The sequence below is a fragment of the Sus scrofa genome, chromosome 1, assembly GCF_054392235.1.
Source record: "Sus scrofa isolate SSC_HxYL_T2T_F1_AM1 chromosome 1, Sscrofa_HxYL_maternal_Yorkshire_Landrace_v2.0, whole genome shotgun sequence".
Classification (NCBI taxonomy): domain Eukaryota; kingdom Metazoa; phylum Chordata; class Mammalia; order Artiodactyla; family Suidae; genus Sus; species Sus scrofa.
The window spans coordinates 195534737-195556935 of record NC_139383.1 but is presented as its reverse complement, the minus strand read 5'-3'; the positions used below and the strand labels follow the sequence as shown (position 1 = coordinate 195556935).

At 41.2% G+C, this 22199-nt stretch overlaps 1 protein-coding gene across 3 annotated transcripts in view; it reads left to right on the top strand.

Moving 5' to 3' along the window:
- The first annotated feature begins 997 nt into the window (after nucleotides 1–997).
- ATG14 (autophagy related 14) overlaps nucleotides 998–22199 on the top strand; it is a 42699-nt gene continuing 21497 nt past the window's right edge. The window contains exons 1-4 of one of the 3 annotated variants that reach the window (XM_001924990.6): nucleotides 998–1226; nucleotides 14864–14926; nucleotides 16943–16985; nucleotides 19861–19942. In XM_001924990.6, the coding sequence (XP_001925025.3) occupies nucleotides 1006–1226; nucleotides 14864–14926; nucleotides 16943–16985; nucleotides 19861–19942 (409 nt within the window). In that variant the 5' untranslated portion in view covers nucleotides 998–1005. Of the gene's footprint in view, nucleotides 1304–14863; nucleotides 14927–16942; nucleotides 17165–19245; nucleotides 19943–22199 lie in introns of all 3 variants that reach the window. The other 2 variants (XM_084981523.1, XM_084981513.1) reach the window with 2 other exon arrangements.

Below are 22199 nucleotides of genomic sequence, written 5' to 3'. Positions count from 1 at the left end.
GGTATGGAAGGGCAGGGGAGAGAAACCCTAGCTGGAGAGAAAATTTAGGGCAGTCATTAATTTACAGCCTGCCAAAATAATCTTTGAGACTCACTGGTGTAGATCATTTGACCTAGGAGCCCAATATTTTTCCTTCTGTAGTTTATAGACATATTCAAACACTAATTACTCTGATAAAAATCCTCCGACCCACCCTATTTATCCCCACAGAAACAAACTTGGAAAAATGTAACTATGTTCAATTCTACCTAGTTCAAATTTTTTCTCAGAGCACGGCCCAGAGTAGGAGCGGAATGCTGCACCTTAATTTAAAAATTTGTTTTTCAGAAAGATACATCTTTGATTTCCACATTCAGTACAGTTTCCACTGGTTAGCTATTATCAGTAGAGTACTTAGCAGACTCCTACCAAACAGATTTACTTATGACTCCTCAGGGTGTTACGGTGGGTTCTGTAATTCTCTACCTTTAAATCACGTAAGAACACAGGCACAGTGAGGTGAGTAATTTGCCCCAAATTACATAGCTATTAGGGAGGTGGGTGAGGCAAAATTCAGTCTAGCTCCAAGACCCAGTTCCCTACCCAACTCCGCTGTACTTTTAGCCAAATTTAAAAACATCCACAGAGAATTACAGAAACTCCCTATTGTGTTCCCAATCGGTTTTCCCAGAATCCTTACGGCATCGTTTTACTATTTCTTGCACAAATTTGAGGCGTTAACTTGTAGGCTGGTCATGATCGAGCAGCTGATGACATTTTGTTGGGGTGACTCGGCCCACTAACGTAATTCCTGCCGCGAGATCGGCCAGCCCTGAGATGTCAGGAAAACCGACAGCGCCTCGGGCTGCAGCGGTCAAGGGCTAGGCAAGGCTGGGCTTGGAGGTGGCGGGACCCCCGCGGCGCTCCCGGCGCCTCCTTAGGCCCCTCCCAGGCCCCACCTCCTCGCCCAGGATGCACCTGGTTGAAAACAAAATCCCACGTGACTGGCTCTTCTCTCAGGCCATCATGGCGTCTCCCAGTGGGAAGGGATCCCGGGCGCCGGAGGCTCCTGGCTGTGGGCCCCAGCCACTCGCCCGGGACTTGGTGGACTCCGTGGACGACGCGGAGGGGCTGTACGTGGCGGTGGAGCGGTGTCCGCTGTGCAACACTACCCGCCGGCGGCTGACCTGCGCCAAGTGCGTCCAGAGCGGCGATTTCGTCTACTTCGACGGCCGCGACCGTGAAAGGTACGGCAGCCGCCACGGCCCCATTGTTTTTTCTCCGGGAGTCACCACCGGCTACGAGACAGGAGCCTGGGACCAGAGTACGTGCCCCGGAGCCTGGCGAGAGAAGGGGGAGGTTGGGAGGGTAGCTGCTTTGCGCTAGCGCTTTCCTCCCAGAGTACAGGTTCCAGGATGGGGGCCAGAAGATGAAGGTTGTCATTTCCTCATAACTCACTGGGGAGGAGTCCCACCTCACGATGCTCCTGGGTACTCCGGAAAAGAGATAGATGTGACTGTGGAGAGGTCTTCCCCTGTTACTGCTGTAGAGTTGGATTCTCAGTACTTTGCTACACTCCCATTCAGAAGCTTGGTTTAACCTTTACCTTCGAAAGCACGTTCATTTTCTAGAGGAGAGTCCAGAAGGGAATAAAATAAAAGATTTTTGGGCCCTGGTAGCCTGTCACAGATGGACCTTGTTATCAGACATGCTTACTGTAATGTGTTAATTAGGCTAGTTAGTCCTCCCTTTTCCGCTCTCTGCCTCCAAAGATTGTTTTGGGTGCTGAGAAGTTTGGGGATGTGTTTTGGCTTTGTTTTAAAATCCAGACTGGGAGTTGCAAGCCCTTAGTTAAGAGAATTGAATTTAGGAACACGTTTTGGCCTTCTTTTGAAATTTGTTAAACAGAGACAAGTCCTTGGTTAAGATAATTGAAAAATTAGTGTGATTAGCTGCAAGGTCTCTCAGCCCCAACATTTGTGTCAGTAACTTAGTGATAGTAAAAGATCTAATATTTTGAGTGCAAAAGTTCAGGTATTCATTACAACAACCCAGTAAGTTATTATCCTCAACGTAACTGCTAAGGAAACTGCACGATACCTTGCCCTGGGTCACAGATAATAAGTGTAGGGACCAGAATTAATATCCAGGCAGCCTGAGCCCTATGCCATGCACTTAACCACTGGATTGTACAACATCTATATTTGGAAATTTTTTTGAGTTCCTGGTAGTCCTCTGTTCATGAATGGAATTTATTTCTTTTTCTTGAGATTTGTATGGTGTAATCTTTTAGTTAGTTGCTATGCCTCATTGATGTACTTGATGGCTTTAGAAACTGTTCGTGTGTAGTAAGTGATAGCTTTAAAAATTAAAACAATTTTACTGTAAGAATCCTAGGTATGAGGTGGAATTGTTTAACTTAAGGAGTTTATCACGGGTTCAGTTCTGGATCCTCTTCTCTTTATACTTTTACCTAGATCCATTCCCATAATTTAAATATCTTATATAGGCTGAAGACACCAGACTTATATCTCCAACTCGGGCCTTTGTAAAATCAAGAAGACAGCTGCCTCCTCTTTCTGTACTTAAATTTGTAATGAGGATCTCCATCTTTTTTTTTCTTTTCTTTTTTTATCACCCCTCGCCCCCCAAAGGCATCTGGAGGTTCCCAGGCTAGAGGTCGAGTTGGAGCTACAGCTGCCTGCCTATACCACAGCTCACAGCAACATGGGATCCTTAGCCCACTGAGGGAGGCCAGGGATCGAACCCTAGTCCTCAGGGATACTGGTTGGGTTCATTAACCACTGAGTGATGATTGGAACTCCAGGATCTCCATCTTGATATGACAGATATCACAGTTATCCATCATAAATCTGTTCCTTTCATGCTCATCCCAACCCAGTAAATGATAGCCTTATTCTTTGGTGCAGGCCAAAAGACCCAGTCCCCTTGACTCCTTTCTAATGCCACCATATCTAATCCCATCAACAAATCCCATCTGCCTTACAAAACCTATCCTAAAGCCAGCCCTTTCACTACCTCCTGGTCTGATCTACCAGAGGATTATTGCCCCTTTAGCTCCCACCTTTGCTCCTTTATAGTATTATTTCCATATTGCAGCTAGAGTAACACTACTCCTCCATTCCTCTGTTCACATCTTCCAGGGCTTTTCTGTTTTACCCAAAGGAAAAAAAAAAAAAAAAAGCCTTAACCATAGTTCTCTATTGTCTGTTCCTCCTCAGATTGCCTATTTTTTCCCCTTACCTACTTGCAGTACCACCCTGGCCCCCTTTCCAGTCCTCAAACATACCAAGAACATGCCTGCTTCAGGACCACAGCAGTCTTATTCAGACCTCCAGGAACTCTTTTCCCAGAAGGTTTCAGGGCTGCTTCCTTTGTTTCCTTTAGACTTCTGCTCATGCATTAGAGAAACTCTTTCTGATCATTTAATTAAAATAGTAACCTCCTTTCCCACTTAACCTGCCTTATTTTTTATAGCACTTATCACCATCTTATGGTTTACATATAAATATGTCCAACTGTGCCCCCCCCTCACTCCAAGGATGTAAGGCCCTGTGATAACAAGACAGTTACGTACTGTGCTATAGCCTCACATAGTAGAAGCTTAGTGAATATTTGTCAAATTATTGAATGAATCTACTATTCTTTTCCAGCTTAGCCTGATTCCGAACCACTTCATTGTTATAAATCATGACCCATTTGTTACTAAAGGCAGAAACCTGAGAGTTATCCTAGCTTTTCCTTTTTTCTTATCCCATGTATCCAAATCATTGACAAGTCTAATTTGATCTGTTCCAAAGTAGATCTTTATTCTCTTTCTAGTCCAGACTACTATCATTTCTCTCCTGGCTACATATTAATTTCTTTTCTTGTACACATACAGCTCCTCCCTGGCCTCCCTCTGGCCTCACCCAGCAGCCACAGTAGAAATGTAAATTAGATAATGTTACTCTTTTGCTTAAATCTTTTAGTGGCTTTTTAAAATTAAATTCAAGCTCTTTGCTATAGCATATTAGGCCCCAGGTGATTTGGTTACTGCCTACCATCTAACTTTGACTTTAAGCTTGAGTTGAAAATGTGATCTTTGGATTCAAGCTTCATTGAATTGACTCCAAGCTCCACCACTTGTTATGTGATCTTGAACAAGTTTCTTAATCTCTCCTGAGCTTATTTCATTTTGAAAATGGTGAGGTATCTAACTTCATAAATTTCTGGTAGCAATTACATAAGAGCATGCACTGAAGTACTTGCAAATGGAGCATGCCATGCTCCCTCATGTTCACAGCTCAGTAAGCAGGGGCCTTCTCTCACATCCTCAAACACATGAAACGCCACCCCCACTCCCACCTTTTCCCATGCTGTGCCCTCTGCCTGCAACACTTTTCCTCCTGATTAGCATCTTGCCTTTAATGTCTCAATTTAAAAGTCACTGTCTCAGCGAGGCCGTCCCTAACCTTCATTAAGGTATGTCCCTATTTCCATCTCTCCCCCCATTATTTTCTGGTATAGTTCTCAATTCTTTCATGGAATTGAGCATGGTAAGTGGTGTCACTTATTTGAGGAAGATCCAAATACCACATCCAGAATGTAGTTCTACGCAGGCATGAGTTCTAGTTTTGTTCGGTCAGATCCTCAGCACTTGTGCAGTGGCAGTGGGTAGCATGGAGCAGGCAGATTGTTGAAGGAATGGCAAAGGCAAGACAACTTTAAAATTTTAAGTTCAGAAGTTATCTGGTGGCTCAGAGGGTTAAGGATCCAGCATGGTCACTGCCACGGCTTTGTTTCAATCCCTGGCTTAGGAACTTCTTTTTTGGGGAGGGGCATGACCAAAAAAAACCCCTGAAGTACAAATTGTTTTCAGAGGAGTGTGTAATAGTGGATTTCTTTTTTCTTTTTATTTATTTATTTATTTGTCTTTTTGTCTTTTTAGGGCCACACTTGTGGCATATGGAGGTTCCCAGGCTAGGGGTCTAATTGGAGCTACAGCTGCCGGCCTACACCACAGTCACAGCACCGCAGGATCTGAGCTGAGTCTGTGATCTACACCACAGCTCATGGCAACGCCTGATCCTTAACCCACTGAGCAAGGCCAGGGATCAAACCCACAACCTCATGGTTCCTAGTCGGGTTCGTTTCCGCTGCACCACGACAGGAACTCCAATAGTGGATTTCTTTTAACAGAAAAATGAAAAATAAATACCAGAACCATTCTCATTTAGAAATGAAAAAGAAACTTTAGGGCTCAGGGGTAACAGAACTGCTCAGCAGCTTCACTTGCCATGGTTCCCTGTTCTGAACTGTAATCCAAAAAGGAATTCACTTCTGTTCCTTTCTTCCCAGAAGTGTCTAGTATGTAGTAGGATGTGAGAATCCCTTGAGACCCAGGACCACTGTCTTAATGGCAAAATCATTGGGTAAGGCTATTTGCATAAAATATTCTGGCAGTTACAGAAGAGAAAGGCAGGTCTTTGCTCTCAGTGGAGCTACTAATAAGCCTTCAGTTTCTTGGGCCAGAGGTTGATTGTGAGATATTCTACTGTCTTCAGTATTTACGAAAAATTCTGTATTCTGTGCTTTGCTTTCAGACTCTTTTACTTTATGAAAATCTCCTCACTAACTGTGAGAAAACCACTTGGAAGTAAAATATAGAAGCTTACAGAGGTTTAAGGATCTAGTGTTGTTACTGCAGCAGCTTGGGTCACTGCTGTGGCACAGGTTCCATCCCTCGCCCAGGAACTTCCACATGTTTCAGACGTGACCAAAAATAAAAGCATTTAAATACCTTTGTTTAAGTTCTGATTCTTTTCAGTAAACTAGTCACATTAGCTGTGCTTACATGGATCTTGAATGCCATGTGCATATCGACATTCCTGTAAATGTAAATACATTTTTCAGGTTTTATTAATAGACTAGCTAAATAAAAGGTTCTGATGGTTTAGCAGATCAAGGAAAATTAGATACTAAATAACAAATCTGTTTCCTAATAATTACTTCCTTTGAGAGTTCCTGTTATGGCTCAGCAGGTGAAAAACCTGACTAGTAGAGTTCCTGTCATGGCTCAGTGGTTAACGAATCTGGCTAGGAACCATGAGGTTGCAGGTTCAATCCCTGGCCTTGCTCAGTGGGTTAAGGAACTGGCATTGCTGGCAGTTGTGGTGTAGGACGCAGACGCGGCTCGGATCCCGAGTTGCTGTGGCTGTGTTGTAGGCCGGTGGCTGCAGCTCCGATTAGACAGACCCCTAGCCTGGGAACCTCCATATGCCACAAGAGCGGTCCTAGAAAAGACAAAAAGACAAAAAAAAGAAAGAAAAAAGAAAAACCTGACTAGTATCAGGTAAGAATTCAGGTTTGATCCCTGGCCCCATTCAGTGAGTTAAGGATCTGCCATTGCCATGAGCTGCAGTGTAGGTTGAAGATTGGCTCAGATCTGGCGTGGCTGTGGTGTACGCTGGCAGCTCTAGCTTCAATTTGACCCCCAGCCTGGTAACTTACATATGCTGCAGGTGTGGCCCTTAAAAAGCAAAAAACAAACAAACAAACAAAAAAAACCAAAAACAGTTCTTTTGACAAGAAGGGAACATGTGTCTATATATAATTTTGTAGACTGTATCAGTTTGGCAGTTAGATTGATTGAAAAGTATCTAAACTCATGGCTTTTTGTCATTGTTCAGAGGAAACACTTCCTTACAACCTTAGTTTCCTTATCAAGCACTGTCCTTTCCTTATCTCCCATCTTGGCTTAGTCCTAAAATAGTGCCCATTTTCTTCTCTACTCTTTTATCTACCTTTTCACTTGTGTTCCTCCTTAAGAGATGAAGAATGATTTCAAGCAGTACTTTCAACACAGTCTTCTTTGGGTCTTGTACTGGTGAACATTTTAAAGTTGCAGGTTCCTTCCTTCTTTCCTCCCTCCCTTCTTCCCTCCTTCCCTCCCCCTTCTTCCTTCCTTTTCTCTCCCTTTCTTTCTTTCTTCTTTCTTTCAGAACTCTTTCTTTCTTTCCCTCTCTCCCTCCCTCCATTCCTTCCTTCCCTGCCTCACAACATATGGAGTTCCCAAGCCAGGGATCACATCCAAGATGCAGTTGTGGCCTAAGCCACAGCTGTGGCAACACTGGATCCTTAACCCACTTCCCTGGGCCATAGATGGAACCTGCATCTCAGTGCTCCCAAGATGCCGCCGATTCTGTTGCGCCACAGCAGGAATTCAGTTATAGGTCTTTTAACAGGGACATAATTTTCTAGCTTATATACATTTATCTGACACCAAAACTAACACTGTTACCCAATACAATAGATAACTGATGAATTGAAGTAATGTCTCCACACAAAACTGGCAACAGTTGGTCACCAGTTTATGACAGGTGTGGGAATGAGATGGGAAGCATAATCTGAGGATACTCAGAGACCATAGCAACCCAGGAAAATCTGCCTGCTAGTTTAGGAACCAGTTATTATTTTTAAAGTGTGGGTCAAAAAGAAGGGCATGTTTTATGAGCATATGGATATTACTTTCATAAGTATACTTTCAGGAATAACGCAGCATTACCTTCACTGATGAGTTTTAAGACTATATGACTATACCTTTACCAGGAAACAGAAATATGGGTGCTAAACAAACTGAGAGGTGGAATAAAGGACAAGCATGAAATTTAGATGTTACAGAAGATTTCACAGGCAAGACACAGCCAGCATCCAAAAACCTATCCTTTAGACATTTCTGTTCTTCCTCTAGTGTCTTTTTGGTTGTCACTCACTGTATAAAAATCTCTTCTTGCATTTCCCATCATGGCTCAGCACAAATGAATTTGACTAGTATCTGTGAGGACACAGGTTCTATCCCTGGCCTCGCTCAGTGGGTTAAGGATCTGGCATTGCCGTGAACTCTGGTGTAGGTCGCAGATTCGGCTTGAATCTGGCGTGGCTGTGGTGTGGGCCAGCAGCTACAGCTCCAATTTGACCCCTAGCCTAGGAACCTCCATATGCCACGGGTGCAACCCGAAGAAGACCAAAAAAAAAAAAAAAAACTCTTGTCATGAAAATTCACTTCTAGACCCACATTTATGTACCCCACTCAGCAGAGCAAAAGCTGTATGGGTAGCTGGTTCCCCATCTTTAGGACAAGAGTCTATCACCCTGACTGTTCTTTGGTTATGTCTTTTGGAATGGTCACAATTCCCATCCCATGCAGCTTATTAATTGTGTTTACACCAGTATATGTGGATCTGCTAAGAAAATACAACTTTTGTTTTCTTTTTCTTTCTTCCTTTTTTTTTTTTTTTTTTTTTTTTTTTTTTTTTTTTTTTTTTTTTGCTTTTTAGGGCCTCACCTGTGGTGTATGGAGGTTCACAGGCTAGGGGTCAAATTGGAGCTAGCTGCTGCCCTACACCACAGCCACAGCAATGCAGGATCCAAGCCATGTCTTTTACCTACACCACAGCTCACGGCAACACTGGATCCCTGACCCACTAAGTGAGGCCAGGGATCAAACCCTCATCCTCACAGATACTGACTAGTCAGAGTCGTTTCCACTGCACCACAACAGGCACTCAACTTTTGCTTTCAGTTCATATCACTGGCCACTCTTAGCATTATATGCACCTTTTAGAATTTATAATAGGATTTCACATTTATTATCTCATTTTTTCTCTACCACAAAGCCATGAGTTATTAACCTGTGTTTAAAATGAGGAAACTCAGGTGGTTGTGCCTTACTTAGTACTGGGCTATGCTAATTCTTAAATTTACTTCCAGATCTGAAATATATTCAGTTTAACACATTAGTAATATTCAGTGCTAAATCACTCATTGCAATGAAGGGAAACTAGCCTATATCATGTGCTGAGTGCCTGTGTCTAATGCTTTCACTCACGTTTATCTTGTTTAATCCATATAACCAAGTAGGGTAATCATTATTCCCATTTTATAGGTGAGAAAACTAAACAATGCTTTGTTTCTTGTTCCTGTTAATGACTTAACCTTCATTCCTCCTAGTGGAGTAAGTTTTTATTACAGTTGACCCTTGAACAGCAGGGGTTAATTCGCCTATAATTTATAGTCAGCCCACCATATTGACTATTCTTCCTCATCTGTGGATTCAGCTAAATACTGTAGTATTTACTGTTGAAAAATATCTGCGTATAGGTGGACCCACACAGTTCAAACCCACATTGTTCAAGGATCAGCTGTGTATTTTCTCACGCTCCAAATATTCTAACATAGAAGAACCATCAGATAAGGACTGTGTTTTCATTTTGCATTTGTTGTGAACATCATGCATTTGAATGACTGAAGAATTTAAGGGAAGAAAATTTGGTGGCTAGTAATTCTTGCTGTGTTAGTATCCTAGTTCAAGAAATACTCAGTTCCTTAACCATTTCCTCTCAAATAAAGATGATTGCTGTGCTCTTCCTTAGGTGCATCTGTGTTCTCTCTTACCCCAGAAGCCTTGCTGCCTTATTGCTACAGCCAGAATCATGAACTCTTTACCAAACCTGTATCCACATCAGATGGGGAAAGTTCCCCACCACTGACCTAAAAATTGTTGGGTGCTCACTTCTCCCCCCACCCCCCTTGACTTAAGGAACCTATAGATAATCTGTGTCAAGAGGCCTCAGGACTTTAGACACTTTTAGGGGATTGTGTATGTTTTTATTTATAGTGGATATGATCCTCAAAGGGGGAGCAGTGTCCTTCCTGGCAATAAGGTGACTTGATAATCATTCTCCCCTTGGACACTAAAGTTTCCAGGTTTTGCTCTTATGATTGTTTTCACACTTGGCTCCTTCAAACATAAACCTTCCTCCTCTCTGATCTTTTCATTGAACTGCATAACTGATTCAAAAGGTTTAACACTTTTTTTTTAAGGCCCTCAGTTGCATATTTGAAAAGGTTATTTTTGTGGGCTCTTCATTGGGTTTTTTTTTTTTGCCTTTCTTGAAATACGTTAGTAGTGTTTCTTGGACTATTCTACTACCATAACCCTAGGCCCAAAGTAAAGCTAAACTACTAGGACAAGGGAGAGGACTGGGAAGGCAAATGCACAGATTAGGTTTATGAAAGGTATTAACGCTTGGGACTCAGCGCTCAGTGAGTTGTGGGTGTGATGACGGTGTTGATTATCACCTGGCCCAGAATTACCAAGGGTTCTCTTCGTGGCTTAGCGGAAATGAACCCAACTAGTATCCATGAGGATGCAGGTTCAACCCCTGGCCTCACTCAGTGGGTTAAGGATCTGGCATTGCCATGAGCTGTGGTGTAAATCACAGACACAGCTCAGATCCCAAGTTGCTGTGGCTGTGGTGTAGGCTGGCAGCTGTAGCTCCAGTTGGACTCCTAGCCTGGGAACATCTATTTCCCACAGGTGTGGCCCTAAAAAGATTTTTTTTAAAAATTACTGGTAGGATCCCTTATGTGCATGTGGGGCAGATTGATGTGACTAGTCTCACCTGTGGTGAGAGCCGATGGCTCGCTCGCCCATGCAGGTCTCTGGCAGGGGTACAGCATGAAGCGATGCAGCTCATGCTCTTACCTGATCCCCAGCAGCAGCACACTCCCATCCCTGCTGTCTCACCAGTGTGTTGAAATTCTTTGGGGCAGGGCAATTCTTCCCTTGTGAAACAGCAGAATGTCCTCTGCCTCTAATGCCTGCCTCGGCTTCACATGGCTGACTCTAACTCATCCTCAAGTTGCAGCCTGGGCAGGTGGGACCCCGGAGAGCTGCCTTCAAGCCTGAGATGGGGTGTGTGACCAACCACTCCTCTTTCTCATCAGTCTCTATTACTGGAGGACTATTTAAAGTTGATTTAAGGCAGTACTTTTTTAGGAGTAAAAAGCAAACATAAGTCTGGAGGAATTGGTAAATAATGTAGGAGGCATTTTTAAATTAGGAAAGAAAAACTGTAAGAAATAGTATAAAGCCATGGTACATGGTACACATTCACTGGCACATTCCTTTCAGAAAACAAAACAAAACTACACAGCCATTAAACAACAAAATTGCGGAGTTCCCGTCGTGGCGCAGTGGTTAACGAATCTGACTAGGAACCATGAGGTTGCGGGTTCGGTCCCTGCCCTTGCTCAGTGGGTTGACGATCCGGCGTTGCCGTGAGCTGTGGTGTAGGTTGCAGACGCGGCTCGGATCCCTCGTTGCTGTGGCTCTGGCGTAGGCCGGTGGCTACAGCTCCGATTCAACCCCTAGCCTGGGAATCTCCACATGCCGCAGGAGCGGCCCAAGAAATAGCAACAACAACAACAACAACAAAAGACAAAAAAAAAAAAAAATTGCGTAAGGTTTTGGAAAATTTGTAGAGCAGAAACAAAATTAGTTACTAGGCATAAGAATAATTTGAAGATGTAGGACAGGGAAATGGATTATTTCTCTAGTAAGTAACCCTTTAAGGATTTCCCATTGTGACTCAGTGGTTAATGAACCTGACTGGTACCCAAGAGGATGTGGGTTTGATCCCTGGCCTCGTTCAGTGGGTTCAGGATATGGTGTTGCCGTGAGCTGTGATATAGGTCACAGAAACGGCTCAGATCCCCCGTTGCTGTGGCTGTGGTGTAGGCCAGCAACCCCTAGCCTGGGAACCTCCATATGCCATGAGTGCAGCCCTAGAAGACAAAAAAAATTTTAAAAACCAAAAAACTAGAAAAAATGAACAAAGGACATATGGGAATAACAAAAGAAAAGTACCAGTAAGATAAGAAACAGTGTTCACATTTCTCACAGTGAAATGAAGAAGGGCAAATAAATGAATTGTGAACTATCTTTGAGGGGAAGGAGTAGGAGGCCAGTCAGGTTAGCAAATACCAAACTGCACTGTTGAGGGAGAGAGTAAGAAAACAGGTTGTTAAAGGTTGTAAATATTACGAAATGATTCAGAGGAAATTTAGAGATACCTGCCATCTGTTTGCATGTAAATATTTGACCCAACAATTTATTTTATCTGTAGGAATTTCTCATAGGAAAACCTAAAAGCTTGTAAAGACTTGGGCACCAGGATCCTCATTTTCTAACATTACTGATAATAGTGAAAAATTGGAAGTGATGGCAATCAATAGGAGTTTCTATAAATAAATTATATGACATCCATTCAGTGAAATTCTGTGTACCTACTAAAGAATGAAATAGGTCTGTATGTTCTGACATCAAAAAAGATGCAAAACATATCATGTGATCAACCCAGCTTGAAAACATGTTGTATAAAATATGCTTCCCCCCTTCTTTTTTTTAAATCTCCGTGAGTCCTTGGATGGAGAATGGATGAGTGTGCTGATGAGCAGTTGACATGCTGACCAGATACATTCTTTATATTCATCTGCTCTTTAGCTTTGCTAACACCAAGTATTTTTAATTTCCTCCATGAAGAATAGTATTAATCATGAAGTGTCTGATACAGTAGGGATTGTTATCTTCTGTTTGGTTTTCTCCAGTCATTTTCCAGTCATCTTAAACTATATTTTAAGTTTGTTATTGTTTTATTTTATTTTATTTTTTAAAATCCAAGGCCCAAGAGAACTAACCAGCTTGATATAAAGCTGGACAGTGCTATCCAAATTTATTTGAATGCAAAGTGACATTTTTACAACAGATCTAAAAGGAACTTTTTTAGCCTCTAAAGCAGGATTTTATTCTCCATGCCACCCTTTGTTTGCACAGTTGGATGAGTCTTGTGAGTTTGTCAGCTCCTTCAGGTTCTTAGAGCATGAATCATGACATTGCCTCAGTGAGGTAGAGGTAAATACCACATTTCTCATTTTGGATACAAGGAAATGGAAACATGTAACAGTTAAGTAACATGTCCAGGATGCAGCCAGTTGCAGAAGAATGTATGATTCGATTTCTTAGTATTGTGTAAGATGCTGTGTTAGAAGTTGCTGCCTGATAAACTGGTGAATCTGTGAATTTGTCTACATCCCACATTGGTTTCTCAGTTTTCCTAACACTGTTTGATGTGGTTACTGCATCACTGGCTATTGCAGTGCTATGCAATAGAGCTTTGTGCAGTGATGTTCTGTGTCTGTGCTGTCCAGTAAGGTAGCCCCCAGACATATGTGGCTCTTGAAATGTGGGTAATGCAACTGAGAAATTGACTTTTTCATTTAATTTTAATTTTGTCACATAAGTGTACAATTCTGTCACATATTATATTGCCTGATTTGCTCTCTAGTTTAATACATGTTGTACATTTTTGGTGACTTTTTTTTTCTTCCAGGGCCACACTTGTGGCACTTGGAAGTTCCCAGGCTAGGGGTCAAGTTGGAGCTACAGCTGCTGGCCTGTGCCACAGCTACACCAGATCCAAGCTGCATCTGTGACCTACATTAGAACTCATGGCAATGCTGGATCCTTAACCCACTGACTAAGGCTAGGAATCGAACCGGCATCCTTGGAGATCCCAGTTGGACTCATTAACTGCTGAGCCACAAAGGGATTTCCCCAGTGACTGAAGTTTAAAATGGTAGGGTCATAATTAGACCATTCTATCCTTTCCATTTAGAAGAAGATATCTGGGTATGCTTCAGATGTTGGATGATAGAAATAGCATGTTAGCGTTAGATGTCTGGATCATTTTAAGGAAGAGATTTTTAGGACTGTTATGGTTCTGTTAAATTGTTTTCATTTAGGCTAGGAATTAAGGAGATAGCCAAAAGCCTAATCTTGGACTCCATACCATGCTACTCCATAGAATGTGGCATTACCTCTGTTTCTTTGAAAATCATGAGCAATTTTCCATTCTACATCAGTTGCATGATGTTAGTCATAGATTTTTTTTTTTTTTTACCCAAATTCTTGTTAAGCAACAAGCCACACTGTAGGTCCTCAGTAGCCTCGCGTGCTTGATGGCTACCTAACTGCCCAGCACAGGTCTAGAAGATCTGAGTATCACTGCTAGCCACTGTCAGGTGGTTGACATTTGATAGAACCCTGTACCGAGCAGCTGTAGAATACACAACCTTTCAAGTGGAACTTACACCAAGGCCTATCATATGTAGGGTTGTCAAGAGAGCCTCACATCAGTGGTTGAAATCTCATAGAGTATGTTCTGTGACAATATCAGAGTTGAAATAGAAAACAATAGTAAGTTACCCAAAAAATCCCACATGTCTGGAATTTGAACAATATGGGTCAAAGAGGAAATTTTATGAAAAATTAGAAATTTCAATTAAATGATAACATACACCATATTAAAATTTTTAGGGTTTAGCGTAAGCAATACTTTGGGGGAAATTTATAACTTTATATGGTTATATTAAAAAGGGAGAGACCTAAAGTCGCTGATCTAAGTTTCTGCCTTAAACTGCAAAAAATTAAAAAAGCAAACTAAATCCCAAATAAGGTACTGGGAAGAAAATAAGGATAAGGGTAGAAATATGACAAACAGCGAAAGTGAACTGCAAAGTGTTATTCCTTTTTGATAATTTTTATTAAGTAACTTTCTAGCCCATAATATCTAGCAATAAAATTAGAAAAAAAATGTTCTTTAAGAATTATAAGGGACCAGTTTATAGTTGAGAGCAAGGTTAAATTAAGCTTAATAATTAAAATTATTTTTATAATGGAAGTCTCAGTTTCCTTGAATGCAGATCCACTTTCATGCTCTGATTTGCTTGTTTTGAAAGACCATTTAACCTAGGGGTGGAAAAAACCTATAGACATTTTATAAACCCATGAAAGAGTTTTAAAGCTGAGAATTCGAACTTAGTTTTAAATAACCAAATGGTAAGCTGTGTGCATCGCATTGAGAAGATATGTTCAAACAGTGACATTTCTGGATGAGTCTGCAGAAAAGATTGGCTCTCAGGAATTGCATAATTTCATTCAACAGAAAAAAAAATGAACATTGAATTTTTTTTCTTACAGGTTTATAGACAAGAAGGAAAGGTTAAGCCAACTTAAGAGCAAGCAAGAAGAATTTCAAAAAGAGTGAGTTTTCGTTTTGCTTTTTAATTCGTGGAGGTTATCTAGTCACCACATGGTGTAATTCTGTGCTATGGTGTGCAGATATATGGATTGTGAATTTACTATACTAAGTTTAGGATACAGTTTTTTGTTTGTTTGTTTGTTTGTTTGTTTTTTGTCTTTTGTCTTTTGTTGTTGTTGCTATTTCTTGGGCCGCTCCCGCGGCATATGGAGGTTCCCAGGCTAGGGGTCTAATCGGAGCTGTAGCCACCGGCCTACGCCAGAGCCACAGCAACACGGGATCCGAGCCACGTCTGCAACCTACACCACAGCTCACGGCAACACGGGATCGTTAACCCACTGAGCAAGGGCAGGGACCGAACCCGCAACCTCATGGTTCCTAGTCGGATTCGTTAACCACTGCGCCACGACGGGAACTCCTAGGATACAGTTTTAAAGTGTGAAAAGCATTGAATCTGGGAGAAGCAAAATAGGAGAGATTAAGTTTCTAGAAAACACTGGGATCAGACCTGGTGCCTGATTCACAACAGGCAGTGACTGGATGGATGAATCAGCCCCCCCCCCCCCCCCCCGGCCCTGTTAATTGATGTGTAGTAAATGGCTCCAAGACAGAAGGCTTATTAGACCTGAATTATTGGTGGTGGCGCTTGTAGGACATTATTGCTTCATTCTTCTATGTTAAGATTTTACAAAGTGTGATCTGCAGATCATCTACATAAGAATTCATTAACTTGCGTAATGGTAAAAAAATGCAGATTCTTGAAATCCTATCCTGATGTTAGGATTCAGTAGGTTTAAAGGGAGGCCCAGGAATCTGAGTATTAACAAGCATCCCTGCTGAATCTCATCCTCTGGATTTGAGAATTCTCTTGCAGAGCCTCGTGTCCCAAACTGACTAACCACTATTCTCCAGCACACCCCAAGTCTGATTAACACAGGTATAAGCAGACGAAGTCTTTGGAGATGCCTAGATTTGGAGATACTGGCTTGGATTTATTTAACTCCGTCATTTCTTGAACTTACTCTGTCGCAGAAACTTTATTTTCCGTAGAACACTTCACTCCTAAAATAAATGTTTATCAGAGCCGGCTTGTGCCATTTTGAGAGAAATAGACAGCAGCATTTTGGATCATGAATTCTCTAGTAACTATCATTTATTAATTAATTATGACTGATGGAATTTATTTATTTATTTTTGTCTTTTTGTCTTTTCTAGGGCCACTCCTGAGGCATATGGAGGTTCCCAGGCTACGGGCTGAATTAGAGCTGTAGCCACCGGCCTATGCCAGAGCCACAGCAGTGTGGGATCCAAGCTGCGTCTGCGACATACACCACAGCTCACGGCAACACTGGATCGTTAACCCACTGAGCAGGGGCAGGGGCCGAACCACAACCTCATGGTTCCTAGTCGGATTCGTTAACCACTGCACCACGATGGGAACTCAGAATTTATTGATTATAATGGAGGACAAAGGCTATGGCTTTAGGGAAGTTTATTGTGAGCATTTACAGAAAGCCCTAAGTTGTATTAAAAGTGCAAGAGGCCAATTCGACCCCTAGCCTAGGAACCTCCATATGCTGCAGATGCAGCCCTAAAAAGACCAAAAAAAAAAAAAAAAAAGGTTGAGAATTATGTTTGGATTTCCGATTGTGGCTCAGCTGTAACAAACTTGACTAGTATCCATGAGGACAAGGGTTCGATCCCTGGCCTTACTCAGTGGGTTAAGTGGTTGCCACCAGTTGTGGTGTAGGTCACAGATGAGGCTCGGATCTGGAGTTGCTGTGGTTGTTCCCTTGCCTGGGAACTTCCACATGTGGCAAGTGTGGCACTGAAAAGAAAAAAAAAATCGCAGAAGGAAGGAGGCAAGAAAAAAAATCGCAGAGAGCAGGGACTTTGGAAAACATTTTGGTGTTTCCAGCCATTTTTAAGACCTTATTTTAAAAAGTTGTTGATTTGGGGTTTTTGAGCTTCAGCAAATTTATTAAGGACTTATTTCCTTTTTCTTCTTCTCCATACAGAGTGTTAAAAGTTGTGGAAGGAAAATGGATAACAGATCAGTTGGTAAGCTCTAAGAAGTATATAAATAATACCTTTTATATCTGAGGTTACATGTTTTTAAGTTGACAGACCTTAAAGAATCATTTTGAATTTAAATTTATTTTTGATCGTTTTTTGGCAGCCCTCCGTGAATATATTTGTAGTGTGGGCTTTCAGATATTTCACCTAGATACCAAAATGAGGTGTTGGCGATTAATAATGGAACCGCCGTAAGGAATAACTATGAAATCCAGTATTGACATAGACATACAAGAAGAGTGAGGTGTCCTTTTTGAAAAAAACTCACTTTTTTTTTTTTTTTTTTTTTTTTGGTCTTTTTGCCATTTCTAGGGCCACTTCCATGGCATATGGAGGTTCCCAGGCTAGGGGTCTAATTGGAGCTGTAGCCACTGTCCTACACCAGAGCCACAGCAACTTGGGATCCGAGCCGTGTCTGCAGCCTATGCCACAGCTCACAGCAATGCCAGATCCTTAACCCACTGAGCAAGGCCAGGGATCAAACCCGCAACCTCATGGTTCCTAGTCGGATTCGTTAACCACTGAGCCATGATGGGAACTCCTGAAAAAACTCTCTTATTGTAAACACATACTTTCTAGATGGATTAATGGTTAGATGTGAAAAATAAACTAAAAAATATTAAAAGAAAATATGAGAGATTATTTATTTAATCTGTAGGTGAGCAGACCTTTAGAAGCCATGAAGGAAAATATGACAGGTTACATAAAAGTTTAAAAGTCCTATATGTTAAAGACCCTAGCAAAAAAGTATAGCATATGAAAATAAGGGGTTTGATTGATTACACTTTTATTCACTGTTAATTGGATTGTATATTGACATAATTGTTTGGGAGACAATTTGATGGTGATTTGTTGGGTTTTTTTTTAATGCACATATGGTATAGCCAGCAATTTTCCTTCTTAGAAAATGCACATGAATGTAGAGATTTATGGGTAAAGAAGTTGATTGTGTGTGTCATTGATACTAAAGTTAATATATAAATAATCTAAATACTCATCAAATAGAATAAGATAATTATGGTACTCCGTAGCTATTGAAAAGAAGGTGGTCAGTTTTCATGTGTAGGTATGGAATGATAGTCAAGGTGTTTTGTTTGTTTTTTTGGGGGGAGGGGGGCACTTCCATGGCGTGTGGAAGTTCCTGGGTCAGGGGTTGAACCCATGCCACAGCAGTGACCTGGACTGAGCCACACAGGAACTCCCAAGATATATTTTTTTAATGAAAAATCAAACAGAAGGTGGGCTAGGGTAAAGTATGATTCTATTCGTGCATATGTTTTAAATATATTTTCTCTTAAAAAAACCCTGAAAAGACACATATCAAACTTTGAGATCACCCCTGAAGAGTGGGAAGGAATCAACCTAACTTTTCTTTTCTTTTGTGATGCTTAATTTTTTCACAGTAATAAGCATCATTCAAAATTTTTAACTAATACTTGAAGCATGATATAAGTGAATTCTGCTTATGCTCTGAATGTTATGTATATAAAGTAGTATGTTATATAGGAAAAGATTATCAAAGAATCTCATCCTAGTTTTTCTAAATTCCTTCTACTGTTTCAAGTTTTTCAACCAAAAACTTATATATTAAGACATCTAATTGTGAGTTCATTCCTGAATCCACCAGCTCCCATGAATCTATTCTCAAATGTTTCTCTCACTCCACTGGAGAAGAGAGCGTTTAGACCACCACACATCCCTATAATTGACTCTCTATCTTGTATCATCAGGCTACTTTAGACAAGTGTTAAACATGGTAAACACTTGTGTGTTACTGTAAATTTTCTGTTATCCCCATTTATGAAGGCATTATGGAATAGATAATCAGTCTTTTTAAAACTAATAGGTCGGATTTTTACTGATCCCTTATTTTCTTTGGAGAAGCCGTACCAAAATCCTGGAGTTGTATAAAAGCAGTTTCATGTTTCATATTTTCTGATGCTTTTCAAGAAGTCTTACATGAGTTATACACTTTAAAAAAAAAAAAAAAAAAAAAAAGGAGTTCCTGTAGAGGTGCGGTGTTTAGCGAATCTGACTAGGAACCATGAGGTTGCAGGTTCGATCCCTGGCCTTGCTCAGTGGGTTAATGATCCGGTGTTGCTCTGAGCTGTGGTGTAGGTCACAGATGCAGCTTGGATCTGGCGTTGCTGTGGCTCTGGCTTAGGCCGGTGGCTACAGCTCTGATTAGACCCCTAGCTTGGGAACCTCCATATGCCGCAGGAGTGGCCCTAGAAAAGGCAAGAAGACCAAAAAAAAAAAAAAAAAAAAAAAAGCTTCTGTTTTATTGCAGTTTTTATTTTTTGCAAGTAGTATTTGCTTGTTATATCAGTGAGATGATACAGTGATGGTCTCCTCAGTTACCAGCACTGAGAGTTTAGAGCTGGGCATCCATAGAAGTCTCTGATGATGCACATATTCTCTGTCTTTACTGCTGGCTATGTACTATTAGCCACACGTAGTGTTGACGTGTACCACCTGCCATGTGGGTAGTATGAGTAGGAGCTGGATTTTTAAATTTTATGTAATCTAATTGACTTTCAGATAGCCACATGAGACTAGTAGCTATATATTAGATGGGGTAAGTTAAAGGAATATCCTTCAACATTTTTCTCTGTGCTTATTAACACATAAAAGAACTATGTAAATTTCTCCTTCTCTCTTGTGGTTTCTGCACTGAACCAGAATAACATTTATTCTTTTCTATAATCCACTAGTTACAAAAGCTATAATAAATATATTGGTCTTTTCTTCCTTACATTTTCTGAGATATACCTCAAAATAAGTAGTGGTCCCAGATGGATAATCTTAATTAATCATAAGAGACCAACATTTGTGATATTTATTGCATACCTTTTTTAAGAGATGGAAAATAATGTCCTACAAGATGAGGATTGAACAACTGAAACAAACTATATGTAAAGGAAATGAAGAAATGAAGAAAAGTAAGTAATTTTGCTCACTTCTCTCTATCATCCCTAATAAAGGGCTCATGTGGAATCTTGTGGGGTTAAGAAACTAGAGAGACTGAAGGGAGGGGAGAGGCAACAGCAACCTGGAAGATTTTACTGCTTGCCTTTCTATAAACTGCTACTTTTCTAAATTAAAAAAGTTAAAGAATGTATGTGTCCCATGTCACTTAGCTGACAGGAAGCTCAGCATTTTTCTTGGTACTCAGGTATGGTAATTATTAGTTCATACCAGAAGCACAGAATATTGGCTTTTTCTCCATCAAGGAGTATTACACATATTTTAATCTGTATCGATCTTGCATTACATTTGTGTACTTCCTACCTTATCACATATGGTTGTCCAGATTTAGAAGCGTCTTTTTAGAACTCTTGTGTCCTTAGAAGTAACCCTTGTATTTTTAAAGATCAGTGTTTAAAGTTTAGAATGGGTTGCCATCATAACCTTGTGACTCGCTTTCTTGTCCATTTATTGCTTTCAGAAGCAAGTATTTTATAGTGGGATGTAATGGTGTAAACGCTGCCTTTGAGAATGCTTGTCCTGGTAAAGTGCTTGCATCAAGTTTCACAGGATTAGTAAGCTAGAGAACCAGGGTACCCCAGTGAGGCGGTGTTCAGGACTATAGCAGCCACTCTGGAGTATGGCTTGTGCTCTGCCCAGGCTCCAGGCCAGTAGCTGTGCAGGGGCTCATGACTTGCCATGGGTTCACTCCCTTTCCCCTCCTCCCTGTTTGTCATGTTAGGAATTTGCCATGGGCCATTTGAGAACCTCCTGCAATTGCTGGATTTACTGGGCTTGTGCACTTCTCTGATGAGCAAGTTTATTTTATTTTAGGGCCACACTTGCGGCATATGGAGTTTCCCAGGCTAGGGGTTGAGTCAGAGAGAGCTACAGCTGCTGGCCTGCACCGCAGCCACAGCCATGCCAGATCTGAGCCTCATCTGCAACCTACAACACAGCTCATGGCAACACCGGATCCTTAACCCACTGAGAGAGGTCAGGGATCGAACCCTCAACCTCATGGTTCCTAGTGGGATTCGTTTCTGCTACGCCCTGACGGGAACTCCTGATGAGCAAGTTCAAAGCTTCAATCAGCTCTTTTTAATAGGTTCCTGACCCCAAAATACAGAAGCAGCAACCGCAGAAAATAAAAGATACGGTTCTAATTTAGTGGACCCCATAAGTGTGGTTTTCATCCCTAGCAAATCATCAGGATCACCTGGCAACCTTTTTTAAGATGTAGAGAGAGAACCCTGGGACCTGCCCTGAACTTAGGAAGTTAACATCTCATGCACGGGGACTGAGGCCAATAGTTCTTCAACTGTCTCTAGTAAAAGACTGCTTTCCCTTTCTTTTACAATGTGTTGTAAACTGATACTAATACTTTTGTGAAATATGATGTAGTTACTAGAAAAATGATCGTACACCTGGATATCATGGCACTGTCAAATAGCTATGTCAAAAAAAAAGTTCCTGGAGTTCCCGCTATGGCACAGCAGGACCGCTGGCATCTTGGGAGCATCAGGGCAGCATAGCGGGTTTAGGATCCGGTGTTGCCACAGCTGTGGCCTAGGTTACAACTATGGTTCAGATATGATCCCTGGCCGGGAAACTCCATATCCCGGAGGGTTTGATCTATATTTCTTTACTTCTCTTGTCTGGTAAAAGTTTGCAGACAGGCCAGATCCATAGCTCATGCTCTAGTAGTAGCACTGTTCTGATGATCTGTGAGCCTGGGGGACCACTTCTCTTTAGAACATAAATAGAGTCTGGTTGCCACCCTCTAGACCAGACTCATAAAACTTTGCAAACAATTTTAAGAGAGTTAATGGATTCCGAAAGCTATGCATGAGCTCAAGTCTAGGATTAGATTAAGAGATTGCTACTTAATAAGTACTCTGTCCTTTTCAAAAAATATCTGATTTTTGTTGTCAAAATATCAAATATATCCAGAAAAGGACATAAATTATAAACTGTAGAGCCTGATAAATATTTCTCCAGAATCTTTTCATTTAAAGTCCCATGATATGAAATAATATGGCATAGATAGGAGCAGTTGGATTGTATTTGAAATCTCAGAGTTGATTTGATCTGTGATACAGACAGTTACTTGTCCAGAAAAGCAAGTGTAGATTATAGGCACAGCATCCAAATGTTTTAATGGTCAAGGAGAAATGGCATGGAGAGAAGGGCGAATTAAATTCTGAGTCTGCACTAGTGAAGGTTGGGTGA